Raw genomic sequence first — 21,338 nt, 5'->3', positions numbered from 1 at the left:
ATTCTGCCTCTCATCCAGGTCTAAAGAGTACCCACACCTGAACAGATAAATCTCTCTCTCTCTCTCTCTCTCCCCCTCCCTCCCTCCCCTTTAATTTTTTTTTTTTTTTTTAAGAGGAAACCCGTGTAAGCTTATAGATTGGGCAAAAGAGCTAAAGACCAAACAAATCCCAGCAGCAGCCCTTTTCCTCCTTTGAGGTGGTAAAAATTCTCCCCCCAAATTTCCTGCTCACTTCAACACTCAATCGTGGCAGGGGGAGGCCCTTAAAGAAATGAGGAGCAAATGGATTCATTTCAGAAAGCACGATCAGACCTGAGATCTGATGAGGCGGTCCGTGATGGTCATGATTGAAAACTAACTGGGGAAACCTAGCATAGGAAAATAGCAGGTAAGAGCTAGTGGCACAAAGTCAAAAGGAGAGAAAAGGAGCTAGGAACAATTCGGTACACAAAGTTGCCATTAAAGTTTATTTCCTTTATATCCAGATAGGTGACGCTACGCTTTGCCAGTGACTCGAGACTGCTGGTTTCTGCTCAGAAAATAACATCGAGGCTTCCAACATGTGTTTTATTCCCCAGGCGCGCGCACACAAGGTCTACCCCCAAATGTAAGCACGATGACAGGAATGCCAAGCATTTAAACAAAGACAGGCATCCTCCCCACCCCACCCCTACCCCATCCCAATCCTCCAAAGTCTGTGCTCACAAAACAAGGATCCCTCTCCCGCTCTCTGGAGTTTGATGTTCACTCTTCACTGCTGCAGCTCGTCATGGATTTTCAGAACACCATCCTTGCTTTCTGGACGCACGCACGCTCTCCAACCTGCCAGTAACCATGTCCTAACCCAGATGGTAAATTGCTAGCCAGAGACACTTTCGTGGGGGATTAGAAAATCCTCTTGAGAGGGAAGAGACGAAAGAGAAAGGTATCCTAATACCCGGTCGAAAGCTCACACACTCACTAGATACTAGAGGAGGAGGAAATTTACCAGAGCGAGGGAAGGAAAGCAAGTTTGCCCCCGCCCCTCTCCCCACTCTCGGAGAATGAGCGGCAGTACTAGTTGGGAAGACTAGGTTTTGACTTAAAGAGGCTGAAATTGGGCACTCTCCAAGCGGCACCAGAGCTGAAGCTGGGCATTACGGAGCGCAGCGGCTGGCTGGAGCTCCCTCCCGCCTCCTTTTGCTGGGCCCTCCTCCCACGCTCGCTGTGAGTGTGTAGTTTCGGCGTTTCGACTCCTATCACCGCCGCCGCAGCGGCAGCAGCGTCAGGGACAAGTCTGAGTAGCAAGCGAGCGAGCGTACAGCAGCAGCCACCACTTTGGGCAAACTTGCGGATTTCTGGCTCGCGGGTAGAGAACACGAGCTTTCCAGTTGCGGTTCAGTGTCTCCCAGTCGAAGCAGTCGGGGAGGCGGCGGGAGCGCCCCCACCAGACTCTCCCAGACGCGAAAGCGGACGAGACAACTGCGGAATTCACCCGCTGTGCCAGGGCACTTCCGAGACAACAGCCGACTGGCACTTTTTCTCCCCTTGGCAAACTGAATTTTTTTTTTTTTTTAAGCTACTTGGCAGCTGTCTCTGACTCCACCTCCCCCTCCACCCCCGCCCCAATGCCTTTGGCTTTTCTTCGGAAATCCGGACAGAATTGGGCATCGTTGTTAATTGCCATTGGGGGAGCCCGGCCGTGCGCTTTCGCCGGGCCAACGTCGCCAGTGCACGAAGCTTGACTTGCTCACCTTTGAACTGCAAAGGGATCAAGTTCAGCTCGAGTTCCCTGCATTGGGACTGGGAGGAAGGAGCAAGATCCGAGCTTAAGAGCGAGTGAGAGAGGGGGAAAGGGGAAAGGAGAGGAGGGAGGAGAGAGGAGGAGGGAGGAGAGAAAGAGGGAGGGAGGGAGGGGAGGGATCGAGAGAGAGCCGGGAGAGAGAGAGCGAGAGGCTGCAATCTCCTCCCTGAATCGCGCACAGCGCTGCAGATCCCACTGCTCCGACATGCGGGCCGAATGCAGGTGAGGGAAGGCACGGACTCTGCGGCTGCGAACCCAAACTTGGGCACCGCGCGGGCGCACGGTTCAGCCCTCGCCCCCGCGGGCGAACGGCTGCTGCGGTTTCAGGCGGCGGCTTCGTGACTAATGACCTTGCGCAGAGTTGTTAAGAAAAAAGAGAAACCCAAGCTCTCTGGGGGTGAGAAGCGACCGACTCCGGGTGTCTCTGAAGATGGCTCTGGCTGCTCTTTGGCGCGCCGGGGGAATCCGGACGCGGACCGCGCTGTGACGCGAGTAGTCTTCACTGCACCGTGCCCGAAGCGACCTGCTGGGGATTTTTTCATTTTGTTGACTGGCTCCTCCGCTGCCTGAGAGGAGTCAGAGTTGAGACTGGCTTGTTGCCGGCCCCGGAGCCTCGTGCAGGAAACGACTCACGTTTGCTTGGGCATCCATAGCCGGAGCAGGGGCTGGGTCTAGAGTGAGTGGCTGAACGTGAATTGGACTCAACTCGAGTAGCAGCAAAGACTAGCGTGGCTGGCAGGCGGGGGAGGCTGCAGGCTCCCTACCCGCCGCTTCCCGGTTCCTCCGCCCGCCTGCTGAAGCGATTCTGGCCCCTTCCGACAGAGCGGGGAACAGAGCCCGGTATCCTCACCCCGCTGCGGGGATGACTCGGGGGGGGGGGGGGCGCCCAACCCGCGACGCGCAGTGTCCCGTGAACTGTGAGTACTGCGACTGAACCGCGGCCGGCGAGCGGGCGATTAGCACCCATTGCATGAATTATGAAACAATAACTTTCAGAAGAAGCAGAAGGAAGAAAAAGAAGGATCTATCGCTGCCCCCACCCCATAGGCCGACTCTACACGCTGTTTTGCCCCCTCCTTCCCCTCCCTCTCGTTCCTTCCTTTCCCGGAGAGGAAAGAGGACTGGGGGGAGGGCAGGCGGTCAGCCCCGGAGGAGGGGGGCGCCGAGGGGGGCTGTGGTTAGAAGGAGCAGTAGCAGCAGCAGCAGGAGAAGATGCTGAGGATGCGGACGACGGGATGGGCGCGCGGCTGGTGCTTGGGTTGCTGCCTCCTTCTGCCGCTCTGGCTCAGCCTGGCGGCGGCCAAGCAACTCCTCCGATATCGGCTGGCGGAGGAGGGCCCCGCCGACGTCCGGATCGGCAACGTCGCCTCGGACCTGGGCATCGTGACCGGCTCGGGTGAGGTGACTTTCAGCCTTGAGTCGGGCTCCGAGTACCTGAAGATCGACAACCTCACCGGTGAGCTGAGCACAAGCGAGAGGCGCATAGACCGCGAGAAGCTTCCCCAGTGTCAGATGATCTTCGACGAGAATGAGTGCTTCCTGGACTTCGAGGTGTCGGTAATAGGGCCCTCGCAGAGCTGGGTGGACCTGTTTGAGGGTCGGGTCATCGTGCTCGACATCAACGACAACACGCCTACCTTCCCGTCTCCGGTGCTCACGCTCACGGTGGAGGAGAATCGGCCTGTGGGCACGCTGTATCTGCTGCCAACCGCCACCGACCGTGACTTTGGCCGCAACGGCATCGAGCGCTACGAGCTGCTCCAGGAGCCCGGGGGCGGCGGCAGCGGCGGAGAGGGCCGGCGCTCTGGGCCAGCCGACAGCGCCCCCTACCCAGGGGGCGGCGGGAACGGCGCGAGCGGCGGCGGCCCGGGAGGCTCCAAGCGGCGGCTGGACGCTCCAGAGGGCGGCGGCGGAACTATCCCTGGCAGCCGCAGCAGCGTGTTCGAGCTTCAGGTGGCTGACACCCCGGACGGCGAGAAGCAACCGCAACTGATTGTGAAGGGGGCGCTGGACCGCGAGCAACGTGATTCCTATGAGCTGACCTTGCGGGTGCGCGACGGCGGCGACCCGCCTCGATCCTCGCAGGCCATCTTAAGGGTGCTCATCACCGATGTGAACGACAACAGCCCCCGCTTCGAGAAAAGCGTGTACGAGGCTGACCTGGCTGAGAACAGCGCCCCTGGGACCCCCATTCTGCAGCTGCGCGCCGCCGACTTGGACGTGGGGGTCAATGGACAGATCGAATACGTGTTTGGGGCGGCCACCGAGTCCGTGAGACGACTACTGCGCCTCGACGAGACGTCGGGATGGCTCAGTGTCTTGCACCGTATTGACCGCGAGGAAGTGAACCAGCTGCGATTCACAGTCATGGCTCGCGATCGCGGGCAGCCCCCCAAGACAGACAAGGCCACCGTGGTTCTCAACATCAAGGATGAGAACGACAACGTGCCGTCCATTGAAATCCGCAAGATCGGGCGCATCCCACTTAAGGACGGGGTGGCCAACGTGGCAGAGGACGTTCTTGTTGACACCCCTATCGCCCTGGTACAGGTGTCAGACCGAGATCAAGGAGAGAACGGAGTAGTCACCTGCACCGTGGTGGGCGATGTGCCTTTCCAGCTCAAGCCGGCCAGCGACACAGAGGGCGACCAGAACAAAAAAAAGTACTTCCTGCACACGTCGGCTCCCCTAGACTATGAGACCACTCGGGAATTCAACGTGGTCATAGTGGCGGTGGACTCTGGCAGCCCCAGCCTCTCCAGCAACAATTCCTTGGTTGTGAAGGTGGGAGACACCAATGACAACCCGCCGGTCTTCGGTCAGTCGGTGGTGGAGGTTTACTTCCCAGAGAACAACATACCTGGAGAAAGGGTGGCCACAGTACTGGCGACAGACGCTGACAGCGGAAAGAACGCAGAGATCGCCTACTCGCTGGACTCCTCGGTGATGGGGATCTTTGCTATTGATCCCGATTCCGGGGATATCCTCGTCAATACGGTGCTGGACCGCGAGCAGACTGACAGGTATGAGTTTAAAGTTAACGCCAAAGACAAAGGCATCCCTGTGCTGCAAGGTAGCACCACGGTAATTGTGCAGGTGGCTGATAAGAATGACAATGACCCTAAGTTTATGCAGGACGTCTTTACCTTTTATGTGAAAGAAAACTTGCAACCCAACAGCCCGGTGGGAATGGTCACCGTGATGGATGCTGACAAGGGACGGAATGCAGAGATGAGTCTGTACATAGAGGAGAACAGTAACATTTTTTCTATTGAAAATGACACAGGGACCATTTACTCTACCATGTCTTTTGATCGGGAACATCAGACCACATACACTTTCAGAGTTAAGGCTGTGGATGGGGGAGATCCCCCCAGGTCTGCCACAGCCACAGTTTCTCTCTTTGTGATGGATGAAAATGACAATGCTCCCACAGTTACCCTTCCCAGAAACATTTCCTACACTTTACTGCCACCTTCAAGTAATGTCAGGACAGTAGTAGCTACAGTGTTGGCAACAGACAGTGATGATGGCATCAATGCAGACCTGAACTACAGCATTGTGGGAGGGAATCCCTTCAAGCTGTTTGAGATTGATTCCACCAGTGGTGTGGTTTCCTTAGTGGGAAAACTCACCCAAAAGCATTATGGTTTGCACAGGTTGGTTGTGCAAGTGAATGACAGTGGGCAGCCTTCCCAGTCCACCACGACCCTGGTGCATGTTTTTGTCAATGAAAGTGTTTCAAATGCAACTGTGATTGACTCCCAGATAGCCAGAAGTTTGCACACCCCACTCACCCAGGATATAGCTGGTGACCCAAGCTATGAAATTAGCAAACAGAGACTCAGTATTGTCATTGGGGTGGTTGCTGGAATTATGACAGTGATTCTAATAATTTTAATTGTTGTGATGGCAAGGTACTGCAGGTCCAAAAATAAAAATGGCTATGAAGCTGGCAAAAAAGATCATGAAGATTTTTTTACACCCCAGCAGCATGACAAATCTAAAAAGCCTAAAAAGGACAAGAAAAACAAAAAATCTAAGCAGCCTCTCTACAGCAGCATTGTCACTGTAGAAGCTTCTAAACCAAATGGACAGAGGTATGATAGTGTCAATGAGAAGCTGTCAGACAGCCCAAGCATGGGGCGATACCGATCTGTTAATGGTGGGCCTGGCAGTCCTGACCTGGCAAGGCATTACAAATCTAGTTCCCCATTACCTACTGTCCAGCTTCATCCACAATCACCAACTGCAGGAAAAAAACACCAGGCTGTACAAGATCTACCACCAGCCAACACATTTGTGGGAGCAGGAGACAACATTTCAATTGGATCAGATCACTGCTCTGAGTACAGCTGTCAAACCAATAACAAGTACAGCAAACAGGTAAGATGCATCCCAAATATATTAAAATATCCCAGAGAGGGCTAATATCCCTGAGACAGGGATATTCTGCAAAGTTTTGTCTTTTTTTTGAAAGCTATTATTTAAAATTTTAATAACAGGAATTTAATGTTAATTTCTATACCATTAAAATAGCAGAGGCCTTTCATGAGAGGTGTACTAGAGTATTTTTCAAGTTAGACCTAAACACTAAGTTACTAAAGGAGATATTCAAAGTGGACAGTATTTTGCACTTGTCTTTACACTTGACAATAATAATCCTGTATTATCTGTTTCTAGAATAAGTATGCATGTATTGTTTGGATAGTTCCAAGTGGATAATTTTATCCAGAGAGATAATTTTTAAAGTCACTACTGGTGTGTGTTCAGATTGTACACAATGAAAGTTTTAGCTGTGTTATCTATCAGTAATGCAGAATTTTATGAATAATATTGATTCATGCAAATACAGTACCACATTTCAGACACTGAAATACTAATTTGACCAAAAAAAAAGCTAGTTTAAAAATATTTACTGAGGTGCAATTGTCATGCAAAACTATGTTTTTAATACTTCATTTCTACATTGGATATCTATAACAATTAGGCTTCTGCCATAATATGCAATAATACTTTGCATTCATTATCTTCAGTGTCAGTTTATAAACAAAAAGTAACTTTCAAGGGCCATTTGTTGTTTAATGCAAGCAATGAAAATGTTCATACTGGATGTACTGTGTACAAGATTCTTGGTATTCTTTGTGATACACTGAGACTATAAAAGTTATGTGGAATACTAGACACAGTTGTTTCCTGGTGAAATGTGGATACAGTAATATATACATATATGTGTGTGTGTGTGTGTGTATATTTATATACATATATGTAATATATATTATAGGATATATATATTCTGAGGGGAACTTCAGAAAATATGAAATTTGTTTTTCAAAGTTTTATCTGTATGATATACAATACTCAGAAAATCTACTTTTTATACTAACCAAAGTTAAACACACAGCAAATAAAATTTTTGGAAACTGCTCTGTCTGATGCTACAGCAAACTCCCTAATAAAACAACACATATTTCTCATTGCCAGAACATATCTTAAGAAAAACATTTGACTATCAAGTATTCCATAATAGTTTTACTATAAAACATGCTTTGCTTGTGGAATATGGGATCCGAGAATTAAGGCAAAGGAAAATTTTATCTCATTGCCTCATTTAAGATGATACATACAGAAAAATATATTAGTTTCTTATTGCTTCCTTAATTATTAAAATTAGTTTCCTTAAGAAATATTTTCTATATGTAGCCCTTCATTGTAGCTATTTGTATAAAAGAAACAGACAATATGATTTTATATACAATAGTTAAAACAATATGGTAAAACAGAAGTTTAAACTACGTTGCATGAAATGGCTTTTAAAAATATGTCTTTTGAGAAATACGAGTTTGAATTATTTATTTATTTTAACCCAAAATTTGATATTGTGGGGAGTTTATATCTTTATTATTGCTTTACCTCAGTTAGATACAGATTTTTGTTTTGTTTTTTCATGTCTTTATTATATTTGTAAACAAGGATTCCAGTTAAATTAATTCTACTTTTTTTTCTATAAGATTACCTGTAAAAACTCGCAAATAAATTGATTTCTTAAAAATTTCCCAGAAAATGACAAAATGTAATGCAAAAAGTGTGAAGAGATCTGTTCTGCAGAATATTTACTTCTCCATGTCCATCTTAATAATATTTTTGTCCTGTGACTGATAATTGCATTCTAAATTGTGTAATCTTGTGCTTTTAAGTGGATATATCAAGTGGCAGATTTATAAGATATTTTATGCAAATGCCTCATAAGTTCCACGCTTTCACTTAAACTCCATTTGACCCATCAGATGGGGTTACCTCTATATTCTTCAATTTTTTAAAAGAGCCAAGATCAAGATCATTTAAAATGCAAAGTGATATGCTTATAAATAAACTAATCTATGGTATTAGTCTCTTAAATGAGTAAAGTTCATATACCAAAAGCGAAAACCCACAAAGCAATTAGAATGAATCATACAGTTTGCCAAAAGTGACTTTAGAAAACTTGCATGTCATTAGGTATTCAAAGGATGTGTAAATTTTAACCACAAATAAGTAACTGATCTACAATGAAATAAAGGCAAATGAAACACATCCCCCTTAATGTAATTAGTAATAGTAATTGATATGCTTCATCTTCTCAATATTGTTGTCAGGGGACAAGAGATCCATTTACAGAGTTACATTCCATTTAGTTTTCTGACATAAACAGAATCCTTTTGGTTCTGATTTTTATTTTTACTATAAGTGGATGACTTTTCTGTTTAAAAAGATATTAATTTTTACAGAACTGCCAAGATATATTTTCTTTAATTAAAAATTTTGTTTAGAAAACAAACAAAAAACACAGGGTCTTGTTATAATTTGTTCTTTGACAAATTAATTTATTTAAGGACAAATTTAAGGGTTGTATTGTTTTAAATACTTATAATAGAGATTATTTATAAACATGATATTTCATTTGATATGGAGCCTTCATCTTATTTGAAGTTTTCCTGAATTGCCTTATTATAGCTCTTTATTCGTGATAAAATAGAAGTGATGTTTCTTACAGTGTTCTTATTTTCATAAGATTTAAACCTTCCGAAGTGTTGCTCCTATGTGGTTATGTTGTCATAAGTTAAACAACTTCCTAGTAATGAAAGTTTGTAAATAATCTTCACACTCTGGTCCCTTCCCCCTTCTTTTGAGTTTGTTTTCCTAGGCTCTAGAGAAGGTCTAATCAAACTTCTAGAGTTACTAGCCGGCAGACTCTAGGTGTGTGTTACAAAGTTGCTGGAATTATTTCTGAAAATCACACATTTGAAAAACTGATGATGTAGCCCAGGTTTTCATAATTCAGACCTTTACCATTTAGACAACAACTTTTGTTCTCAACTACATCACTTATTTCATTGAGTAAAATCTGGATCTTTGACAACATTATTGAAATTAAGTGTCCACTCATTTCCATTTCATTCTTCTATTGCCTGACAAACCTGGTCTTGTTGAAGTTTGTGACCTAAAAATACAACTGTGCTTTTGATTTGAAAATTTAAAAAAAAAAAATGCTTTCTATTTATTTTTAAATATCCAATGTTTTCCTAAATGCTAAATGTTTTTTTTTTCATTTTTCTTAAGAACAATATAATTCCAAAAAGTAATAGATAATATAAACATACAGTTACCACATTGCTTATTACTCCCAAGTCCTGCCGAGCTTATACTTGATATGCTGTTATTTAGATAATGCACATAAAAGTCAAAAGTTTATTGCATTTAGTAAATGGAAAGTTAGGCAATTTATTTTTGGAAAGAATTTAACTTGAATAAACATTAATTTTAAAATCCATTTGTAGCTGATCCTGAAATACTTAAGAAAAAATATTTTTAAATCTAGTGACAGTTCTCTTTCATAAGGAACTGTTGAATTAGTTTGAATAATGTTCTCTTTAACTGATCAAATTATGTTCAATATATCCCTTTTATACTAGTGAAAAAATACAGGAGAATTTGTTTGTTTTATAAGTACTTCTATTTTGGAAGCAAATGGATGATTTGCCATGAAGGGAACTACATAACAATTTATTTGTGTATATATAAAAACACTAAGTATATATTTTGGTAGTAATATATCTGTATAATGATGCCAGCCACCACTTCCTGATTTAATTCCTTAAAGCATACTCTCTATAATATGGCTTTCCTGTCTCTAAGTATGGAGTCTTTCAGGAACAACAAGGAATCTACATATGATGAGACTGCTGTTATATTTGCCCTGATACAGACAATAGGCTAATAACTATGGAAGTGAGACCATGTCTTTAGTTGAGAGACATCTACTAAAGAAACATTGCCTGGATCTCTGAATGACTATGAAATAAGGGTCACTCACTGATTTGATCACCAGTAGTAGCTATGCTAATGTAAATGGAAGTCTTCATATGACAATTGAAACCTTATCAATAACTTTTCTTAAATCAACTAGTAATATAGGTATAAAGCTGCAAAGCCAATTTAATGATTGTAAGTCAGTTATACAGGACACTAAATATCACAAAATCATTTCCTTGTTATATTCCTATATTTGAAATATCTTTTATATCTCATCTGTGGAAAAGTATAAATAATTAATATATCACAAACTCTCTTTTCAGATACATACATTTGTTCCTGTATACCAAGTATACTGCCAATAGTCTTTTATTTTGTTACAATATTCATGCACTGACACATGGGAAATATCTGAAATTTAAACATATACAAAGCCAAAAAAGTCTTGTAATCAACAGCTTAAAAATTACTAGAGTCATCACATTTTAGAATTAGCAAATATCAGCAAAGAAGTCCTCTCATTTTACGGAAGAGGAGACTGAGGCCCAGTGAAAAAATAGTAATTTGGAAGCACAACATTATCAGGTATATAATGTAAACTAGTGTCGAAATCATGGAATTCAGAGAACAGTATTCCTTTCTATTTCATTATATAATCCATGAGGAAAAAAAAAAACTCAATTTTGGTAACTTTTTCTATATCAATTTCAGTAATGATAGAAATCTAATTAGATCTACTTATGTATTTGTAAGTATGCACTTGGCTATAAAGATAGATCTTTTTATAATAGACTACAATTCTGCCTTGTGCTTCAGTTCTTATATGTAAAAATATCTTGGAATTTATAATTCAAATATTTATAGATTTTAAAAAGAAATTAATAATTTCCCCCTATTTTAGGTAGCAGTTAACATTCATTAAAGTAACTTAGCATAGTTGAGAACATATATTCAACAAGTTCATTGATGAAATTTTTAATTCTAGCAGTTCAGTGATAACATATGTAAGTTCCTGCTTAGACTGATTTTAGCATATCCTCAGTGAAAATGTATTTTCATAAAAAAATATAAAAACATTCTATATGTCATATGTGAAACTTTCTATGCACTCTAGTTGGGATGATATTTGGCCTTTTCCATCAATATGAAAAACTCCTTTAGGTTTCTGAACTCCTTTACATTCCACTCTGCAAATGCATTTTACCCTAGAATCCTTGGTACATAAACAACAATGAATTGATTCTTTCTTTTAGTTTGTTTTCTAGAAAATTTTTAGAAGAATGTGATATTTTGTAATTTTTTAGATGGATTGTTTCCTTGTTAGGTAATCAATCTAGAGTATTAGGTTCTAAATGTACATAGGGATAAGATATAAATTATGGCATTTATTAAATTCAAAAATAAAATCTAAACTTAAAAAAAAATTACCATGAGGAAGTCATTGTTTTGACAGTCTTCAATGATACTAGACATTTAACATCACTATGTTACTTTGCGGGGAGGGGTCAGTGAAGGTGGAGTTGGTGTAGGAAATGTAGTGTAATAATCATTTATTTATGTTTAAGGTGTAGGTAACTGATTTTTAGACTCTGGCAAGGTTCCCCATTCATTTATTTCTATAGAAAAAGTAAGATCTGTTCACATACATCTGGAGTAAGCTCTGCCTCTCTTATTGTCTCTAAAAGCCCTTTGACTCTTTTCTAAAGCAGGGACTGTGTTTCAGTACATTACACAGTGCTTTATTTAGCATTAGTGTTGTGGGAGAAATCACATTCCAAGAAGAACTGAGCTAAAACTAGTAAAACTAATCTTAATTATCACTTCTGGTGAATTAATGTTTTAAAGGCAGAATAAAGGTTTATTTTCAGGAATTCAGTGATGTTTGTATTGAACTCGAATGCTGTGTACAAACAACAAAACTATTAAAGTTTCTGAATGGAATTCCTATGACAAGTTAACTTTGTTCCCCTGAGTATATTTCTTATTTACAAATACATAAATTGCAAATAAAATTTTTCTCTGCTCCCTAACCTCTATTTACAACATTCCAATTGAGCATAAGACATGGGGGAAATTTTCATCGCATTTTTTTTTATCTGCATAAATCTTTATTTTCCTTCTTTCAGATGCGTCTACATCCATACATTACTGTGTTTGGCTGAATTCCACTCTAATATGATGCTCCATTTTGCACCATACTGTGATGACCTTGCTACTCCGAAACCTGCTGGAGCCTGCCCTTGGCCGTGGGGTGTCAGCCAATCACTGCTTGTTCCACTTATGCATTTTATTTTCAGTTTTTTTCTCTCTCATTTAAAGAAAAATAGTATTATTTAATAAACTTAAAAGAAATAGTATTAATACAGAAATGTGCTACTAATGAATTCTGAAGACCCCAGGAGTTCCGTTCTAAGAGAGTTAGCACCTATTAGGCTTAATAGTGGAGTCAATAGAAAAAAAAAAAAAAAAAAAAGAGAGAGAGAGAGAATCCAAACACATATTTCAACAATAATCCTAAACTTTGGCTTTGTGTGAACAAAGGGAAATTAGGTCTGTTATGTCTTTGTCTATACATTTGTCTACATTAAAGATTGACTTTAAATAAAAACCTGAATATTTTTGAAATGTCATGTAATCACAGCTTCTTTTCCAGTCAGATAGTTCTGTTAGAGGAAAAGAGAGTCTTTTGCTCATTCTGTGTGTGCACCCCTAAATGCCATTGTGTATGTCTGCTTTTGTACCCATACCTGTATATGCAAAGACTTTGAGCAATATTTATAAAAATTTGGCTCTGAAACAAATTTGAGGGTTTGATTTTGTATTTTTATCACAGGCATTGCAATAGATTGATTTTTCTTTAAATCCTGAATTATTGACCATTGACCAAAATATGTATAGAATTTTCAATATTTTTTTATAAATTCCATAAGAAAATTGCAAAAATTTTGGCTAACTTCACTTAAGACACTGTAGTTGCATTGAAAAGGAAGATGTGGCTTCCTGTTTGTGGACTACATTTAATGGAAGGCTATTCTATTTAACATCAGATGGCATAAACTCCAGCAGTTCTAACAATTCAGCATGCTGCACTGCTGACACAGTGACTGGATTTTAGTTATGTAAGTGATATTCTACATAAGTCAGGAGATCCTCTGGATGACTCCTGTACTTCTCCATGTTTGTGTATTTATGAGTCTATTTGTTATGTTGTATGCATTTATGTGCTTAAAAACAAATATTCCGTATGTTAAGTCTGATCATTTCATATACATTTACCACAACATCTGCCCTATTAAAGTTGGCTACAAGATTGGAAATTCTAACTAAGAATGCAAATTTCAGGATTTTTGTTTCGTTTTGGTTTGTGAATCAAGGTCATTATGATAGCCCTTTTGGAAAAAAAAAAAACTAAATAAATATTGGAATTACATTAAAGTACGAAGTGATAGGAAATGCACTGTTACCCATACAAATCTCTAAGGTCTGCTTGAGGATTTTTATTCAATTAGCTGTTTATTTAAACCTGCAGAAGGGAAATTTTCTCAAGTATCATTGAAACAACAGTGAAATTCCTGAATAAAACTTAATTATTCTCAACCTCTCATTTTGTTTTGAACATAAGGACCAGTACAAGAGGCTGGCTAAAGAACCCTTACTAAGTCTACTTCTTTCCTCATCTCAAGTGGTAAACCTCCTCTGCTTAACTTAAAAGTGAATCATGTAACAAATCAGATCCACTCAAAAACAAGTGATAGAAAAATCCAAGTCCAAAATGTGGGGATCATTGAAAGTACAATTAATGTGTAGAGGTGAGATTTAGGAATATCTTCACAAAGAACTTTCAAAGTTGACGCTTAGGAACAGGTTGTTATACACTCTTGGGGCATCCATTAATTTATCAGTTTTCTAACCACAAGTAGAAAGATAAAAAAAAAAAAAAAAAGAAAAATCTGGAGTACCTTGCTATAGTAAGAAACACTCATCTTGACGAAATTTTTGTTTCAGTTGTGTTTGTGTGCCTGTGAGTGTTCCTGTTCTTGGTTGCTATGTAAAAGCAAAAACAAAAGCATATATATATGTATATATATGTCTTAGTGTGGAAACAGTTTGAGAATCATACTCTTCACTGGGGTAGGAAGTTAAGAATGTTTTCTGTTATGATTAAAAATATAATAAATCAAACCAAAAACAAGGATTTTAGTGTACTATTCAGCTGAATCAGAATGATCAAAAGTATAGTTTTTATAGCAGCAAAAAATTTTTTGAGAAATTTTTTATCATTCTTGTGTTAATGTGTGTGTGATTGGTTCAGTGATGAGGTACAGACTTTCTCTGTTCCCCTGTACCCTGCTCCTGATCATTGTTACCAATCTCAGGTCTTTTGACCAGTCTGTGTTATAATTACTGGAACTTATGGGAAAGGAGATAACCCTATTGATTTTTAACTTTTGAATATTTTACTTTAAATTAAAAGACAAGAATTAATTCTCCCTTATAAAATCTAAGGAGGAACATGATAATGCTAGGGACTGGTATATTCAGTGCAGGTCATTCTTTAAAGTTTTTTCTTTTAGTAGAACTAATATCAGCACTGGTCCTGGGTATGCAAAAAATAATGAATCTCTGCCCTCCTAGAATGAATATGTTATAAAGAAGATTACAGAACAGAAAAATGATGGGTTTTCATCACGTCTCTTAGGTTTCGAAGCTTTGGACACATGTTTGCTCACTTATTACTCAAAACAAACTGAGGAAGAACACCATTGTTATTCCTGAGATGAGGATAGTGAAACAATGAAGGTTTTCATGACTGATGGAAGTAGCTAAGTAACTTTATAAAATACATGAAAAAAATATTCAGTCAAAATTCAAGAGTACTAAAAGCATTTGAGGGAAACTTTGAGATTTGTGAATTTTTTTGTTTGTTTGTTTGTTTTGTTTTGTGGTACTGGGGATCTAACACAAGGACCTCATACATACCCGGCAAGCCCACTACCGCTGAGCCACATCCTTAGGACAAGAATCATGTTTTTAAATACAGTTTTCTTTCAGGCTTCTCGGCACATCTTCCCAAAAGAGAGTCAGAATTCAAGAGTTCTGAAAGTGTATGAGAAAAGTTGTGAAATTTACATTTTGGAGTAGGGTATATTTCCAGACTTCTCTGGGGAAATTTTTGCAAAAGAAATCCTCAGAACAGGCAATTTTTAAACATTTTTCTTTTCAGAAGTCACACACAGCACTTCATATTTTCAATAAATAAATACATTTAATAAATAAGATTCCTGAAGATCTTATTCACTCACTGTGCATTGTGGGTGTAATTTGGATATTTGATTAATTAACTGGATGTGTATAAGTGATTTAAAAAAGAACACCATCAAGAATTTGGCAAATTGCTTTAATCCTAACTTTGTTTTTGAGGCATTCTCCAGAAAACTTATTAAGGTCCTTAAGAAGTGCTGCTGCTATTTAAACTACCTCTCAGGGAATAAATTTTTATCTCTAATTTTGCAAAAACTTTCCTTTGATGTGTGTGATTTCTTAAATCCTTTCATTTCATAGATTGCATATTGTTTTGCTCTGTCTTTATTACACAGTGCAAGACTTTGGGTGGAGATAAAATGATTATTACATGGTTCCTACCTTCCATAGATGAGACAATGCCAAAATGATACACAAAAGGCAGGAGATGCATGAAGTTCAGAGTGACTGCCCCTACGTTTGTTTTGTCCAATCTTGTATTTCCTTGTGCCCGGGATCATGCCCAACTTACAGGAGACACTCTGTACATACTTGTTGAACAAAAGGTGTGGGCTTTGATGCTAGGTGGTCTGTAGATCCACACACTGGATCTAGAATTTGGCATAGCCACATTTTTATCAGGTTCTGAGCTCTTCAGGAACTGTTACTCTCCCTCCTGGGAAGGTTTCTTCTGATGAAAGGCTACCTGTCTGGTTGGCTAGAGCTCCTGCCTTCTCTTCCTAGTGTATGCCTCTCCTTTCAGTAGCATATGAATAATTCTCTGATTTCCCTTTCTTCCTTTTTGGTGGTGGTGTAAACACCAGACCCTTAAATAAGATAAACTGAAGCAAATGTTTAAGGCAAGTGAAGGAAGCACTGGTCACCCTGAAGACTTCTGTCTTATTTTGAGGGGGTATAAAAGAAGAACCATGCAAGCATATGGGTTGTCAGTATTTTTCTGGGGATCCTCATCTGGGGAAAAAATAGATACATGTACGCCCAAACACATGCACGAATTTCTGTATCTGTCAATTTATATATTCCTGCAGATCTTATTCACTCACTCTGCCAACTCATGCTCACTGATAAACTTTCCATTTTCATTCAGCCCATGACAAGCAGTCATTTTTAAAAGGTGATAGTCCAGCATATCTGTGAAAAGAAATGCATACTCTGTTTATTAAAGAAAGGCCTAGAAGAGGGGATAGACTTTTAGTTAAGTGGTAGGCAGTGAGACAGGAGCAGAGAAGTGCCTTGCAACTCAAAATCAGTCTGAAGGGTGGCTGGAAAAGCCTGAATGACCTATGATAAGGTCTGGTTCAGTCTTTGGCTCACCCAGATGCAGATTGCTAAAAGATAACTAAGTCAACGCATCACAAATATCAATAATCTCTAAGAAGTGTGAATTTTGTTTGGAACCTTGAGGAAGGGTGGGCAGCATTCTCGAGCTTAGAAGACAGAGGACTCAGTTAAAGCACTTAGTGTCTCCAACTCCAGTGAGAAGTCTGGACTTAGGAGGAGATATATCTAAAAAGGACTGTTCAGGCCTGACAAAAGCTAGTATTTGTGACCTTGAATTTTGGCTCTGGAGATTTTAAGGATTCCACGAAATGCCATGGCTTGATATGATTGCAAGATTAGAGTGAAAAAGTAGTGACCTCCACTTCCTCCCCTTTAGACCAGGTGTTTAGAGTTTTGTTTTCTATCTACAATACCTAGTTCAACCGCTCTGTCGCCACTCATTTTCTGCTCCCACACTTGAGAGAAAGAACAAAGAAGTACAAAACCTGCATGGCAGATTACCTACCTCTCCCGACTCTTATTGTTAGACAAATGTAATAAAAATTGTTGCCAGTTATTAAGACATTATTGTCAGCAGTTGTTTCTTATCCTGATTTTAACTTGAGGAAGCTGAGATATAAGAGGATAATAGCATTTTTTTTTTTTTTTTTTTTTTTTTTTTTTTTTGCGATGCTGGAAACAACTTCAGAAAAAGTCATTTGACAAAAATTTGTGGAATGCTTATAGCAGACCAGATATAAAAGGTACCCGCTTCCTCATTTCTGATTGTGTGGACTAAATATTTCAAGATTTGAGAAATAATAATTTCACTTAATCAGCTATAAATTTTAGTAAAACAATGAAGATTAAAAGGAATTAGAACTGTTTTGATGAGGAATATTGAGGTTATTTCAAAATGTGCTAACCAAATATAAGAGTTGTGTGATTCTGTTTTGCATAAATATTATTACAAATGCAGATTTTCTTGCCCTGTTCTTAGAAATTTAATTCTAGGACATTAGTGCTTTAGCCTAGAAACCTGAATTTTTAATGTATTCCTCCCTTCTCAATTATGATTGCATATGCTAGGCCGGACAGCAAAATTTCTAGGTTAGAGGCCCTGGAATTCCTAACTTCTGCTTATTAGTTCACTCCTAGAAGGCCTCTAGGAAAACAGAAAACAGGAACTGGGTGAGGTAATCCAAAAATCTGCCTTCCATCCCCAGCTGTCACTGATTGGCTGATGTAAACTCATGTAACCCTTCAAGTCCTGAAGCCTCTGGAAACTCCTCTTCCGGCATTTTACATAATAACCCCAGTGCTGATTACAAGACATGGTTTATGGGGGTCACATGAACCATATGGGAACTTTTGAAGCACTATCACAACTGACAATGATATTTCTAGTTATCCATGAATTTCTCTAAGCACCTTGGAAGGTGCTTTTCCACTTTTGGTGTATTTTCATTATATTTTATTGTTAAAAGAGTAAAAGAATATTTGTCCTAATCACCCGTTCAAATCTCTGCCTGTCTCTTCTGGTCATCTTCAAAGTTGCATTGATCTGGTGCGATTGCATGTGGCCCTCCACATATGCCAGTAGGTACTGCTTAGTATCAAAGAAACCTCCAGTACTTGAATCTCTCCTCCCTGTGGTGAAGGACTGGTAATGGCTTATTGCTGTAAACCACACACTTGAGGAGAGGCATACAACGATTCCAAAACATCATTTTGACAATTTTTTAAAAAATCCTATCACTTTTCAACCTTCATTTCTTCTTGCCATGTGATCTTTCCTGGGACATGTTCTTTGCCTTCATGTCCAGTATCTAAAAGTAACAGCTGTCATTTATTGAACTTTTATTCTGTGCTGATGATCATCATGCCAAGGACTCTGCTCTGTTACATCATTTAATCCCTCCAGCAGCCCTAGAAGCAGATAATATCAGGATCTCATGTAACACAGGAAACAGGAAAACTGGAGCCTCTCCAAATTCCTGCTCTCACTACTAAAGAGCCCTTTAGAACTCCCCTCCAGCAGACTTCTCTCTACATATCTGAGAATTTGTATTAATGTAGTCATCCTAATACATTTTAATTTACATAGATACATTTTTAGCTTTTGTATGATTTTCTAGTGCATAATACCTGCTCTGTATTCTCAGCAGGTTTAGTAGAGTCTGTATTAGTCTACTCAGGCTGCTATAACAAAATATCACAGCCTGGTATCCTAAACAACAGAAGATACTTTTCTTTCAGTTCTTGAGCCTGGAATTCTTAGATTAAGGTGCTGACAGGCTTGGCCTTTAGTGAGGCCTATCCTCTTGGCTTGTAGGCAGCTGCTGTCTCTCTGTGTCCTCACACAACATTTCCTCTGTGCATGTGCATAGAGAAAGTGCCAATGTCCCTTCCTTCTCTAAGGACACCAGTTCTATCAGATTAGTACCTAATCATATGACCTCATTTAACCTTAAAACCTTATCTCTAAATATAATCACATTAGGGATAAAGACTTCAATGTGTGAACTTGGGGGACACATTTCAGTCCCTAACAGGGTCTATTCTTGGTCTAAGCAAGAATTGGATAACATTGGATAGCATTATCCTTTCTTTGCCAACTTGTTATTCATTTCACACAGCGTGAACATTCATGGGAGAGTATTCTTTCCATTTTTCCTTTCCAGATGAGCTCCAAACAGGAACCTTATAAATGTGTTTTTATAATTGATGGAAAATGGGAAGATTCGCTATAGCTTTTAGTGAAAAATATGTGAATCTCTAATACATATGCATGTGCAAAAAGTTTAAAATACACTTTTAGCTTACCACATCTAAACATTTATGCTCATCATTGAATACTTTCTGCCATTTCCAGCTTTCATGAAAATTTGTGATATTAAGTAACATCATTTAAATTTTACCCAATAAGTGCTTTTATGCTTATTAATTAATGTAAAATCAAAATTTACTTTAAAAGAGTACAAAATTTTTCCATGAATGAATTTTTGTTTTTCCTTTTTCTTTTACTTTTTTTTAAATTGAGTATTGAATGCAGGGGTGCTCAACAAATTAGCTACATCCCTAGCCCTTATTATTTTTTATTTTGAGACAGGACCTTGCTAAATTGCTGAGGCTGACCTCAAACTTGCAATCCTCCTGCTTCAGCCTCCTGGGTCGCTGGGATGAGATATTTTTAATTACAATATTAATACTTAGCCCAAAACATCTAATAAATTTTCAACATGAAAATCCAAGTGAAATGCAGTAGGAGTTCAATGGAGAGGGAAGTGAACAGAAATGTAGACGATTTACTTTTTATAAGGAGAGTCTCAGTGAATTTTTCACATGATAGCATCAGTGGTTATACAGGGATCCAACAGGTCTGATTTCTCATGGCAGATGGAAATGGCCAGGTGTATAACCAAAGCGGGAGCCACACTTGCAGCGACTCCTCAGTAATTATCATTTTGTACATGGGCAGCAAACTTTTCACAATGAGACACATCCATGCACAAGTCAGGGATTATGTTTTTCTTTTTTTTAACCCATTCTGATTTTTCACTTTCTTAATGAAATTAGAAATTCAGATAATGAGATATATGAAGAGGAATCTGGAGCTCCATAAACATCCAACATGACGCATGCAGGTATGTCCATGTGAGGGATAAAGGATAAGCTCATCAAAGTCTTGAAGCAGAACTCCCTTTTTTTCCCCTTTGGTCAGTATCTCCAGGCAATGAAACACAATAGCTGAATTGAGTTTTCCTAAGAGATACCTGTCTAAGCTTCTAGAGCTGATTTTAAATTTGACTACCAACATTTTAAAAAAGGAAGTTTAACATACCCCAGTTCAGGGAATAGAAGTAATTATGGCATAAACAAAGATGTATTTTAAAAGCTCCATCTAAATTTTTTTTTTTTAAAATATTTTGCTGTTGAACACAGAATCAATTTTAGATACAGAGATGATATTTCTATGGGACAATAGGAACAAAAGTTGGTAATGACTGTTTTTCCAAATTAATACAACCGTTTGGTCGGGAACACTAACATTTGTTTTGTTAACTAAACTTCTTGAGTTTTTCTTTAATATTTTACCTTTAATAAGGTAATGCAGTTAATGTCTTCAAGAACAAATATTTATTGAGTGACTACTGTATGCCACTTATGATCATTGTACTGTTCTAAACATGGAGAAATAGCAATAACAAACTGACAAAAATTTATTCCTCTGTGGAATTTCAGTTTCAGTGGGAAGATACATAAATAATATCAGTAAACGTATATTGCACACTGTATTTTGAGCACTGGTCAACATATTTTACATACATTACTACATACTAAAATAGACCTATGGTTACCTTCATTTTGCAGATGTGGACAGTGATGAGCAGTGAGTTGAGTAATTGGCTCATAGTTACAGAAGCTGTAAAGGAGCAGAGCTGAGGTTTAAGTACAAGCAATCCATCCACAGAGGCCACATGCTCAGCTACCGTGCCTGAGTAAGATAGAGGGAACCTGCCTGTATAACAACCAGCTAGTTCTGTGGGAAGGAAATTGAATCTTTTGCTTCTCTAAGAGTCTTCTATGATATTTAACTTTGCTATTTTATTAGCTTTTTTTTGGGGGGGGTGCCTGTAATTGAACTCAGGGACACTCAATCACTGAGCCAAATCCCCAGTCCCATTTTGTATTTTATTTAGAGACAGGGTCTCACTGAGTTGCTTAGCACTGCCTGTTA

General features: G+C 39.6%; 1 protein-coding gene across 10 annotated transcripts in view; it reads left to right on the top strand.

The window, feature by feature from the left end:
* Positions 1-475: 475 nt before the first annotated feature.
* PCDH7 (protocadherin 7) overlaps positions 476-21,338 on the top strand; it is a 396,445-nt gene continuing 375,582 nt past the window's right edge. For 6 of the 10 annotated variants that reach the window (XM_079154082.1, XM_079154080.1, XM_079154088.1 and 3 more), the window contains exon 1: positions 476-6,169. In XM_079154082.1, coding sequence (XP_079010208.1) covers positions 2,996-6,169 — 3,174 coding nt within the window. In that variant the 5' untranslated portion in view covers positions 476-2,995. Of the gene's footprint in view, positions 6,170-12,201; positions 13,549-21,338 lie in introns of those variants that run through there. The other 4 variants (XM_079154084.1, XM_079154083.1, XM_079154089.1 and 1 more) reach the window with 2 other exon arrangements.

This window comes from Sciurus vulgaris, assembly GCF_902686455.1.
Source record: "Sciurus vulgaris genome assembly, chromosome: 9".
In the NCBI taxonomy this organism is placed as follows: domain Eukaryota; kingdom Metazoa; phylum Chordata; class Mammalia; order Rodentia; family Sciuridae; genus Sciurus; species Sciurus vulgaris.
This window is presented reverse-complemented; position numbering and strand designations above follow the sequence as displayed.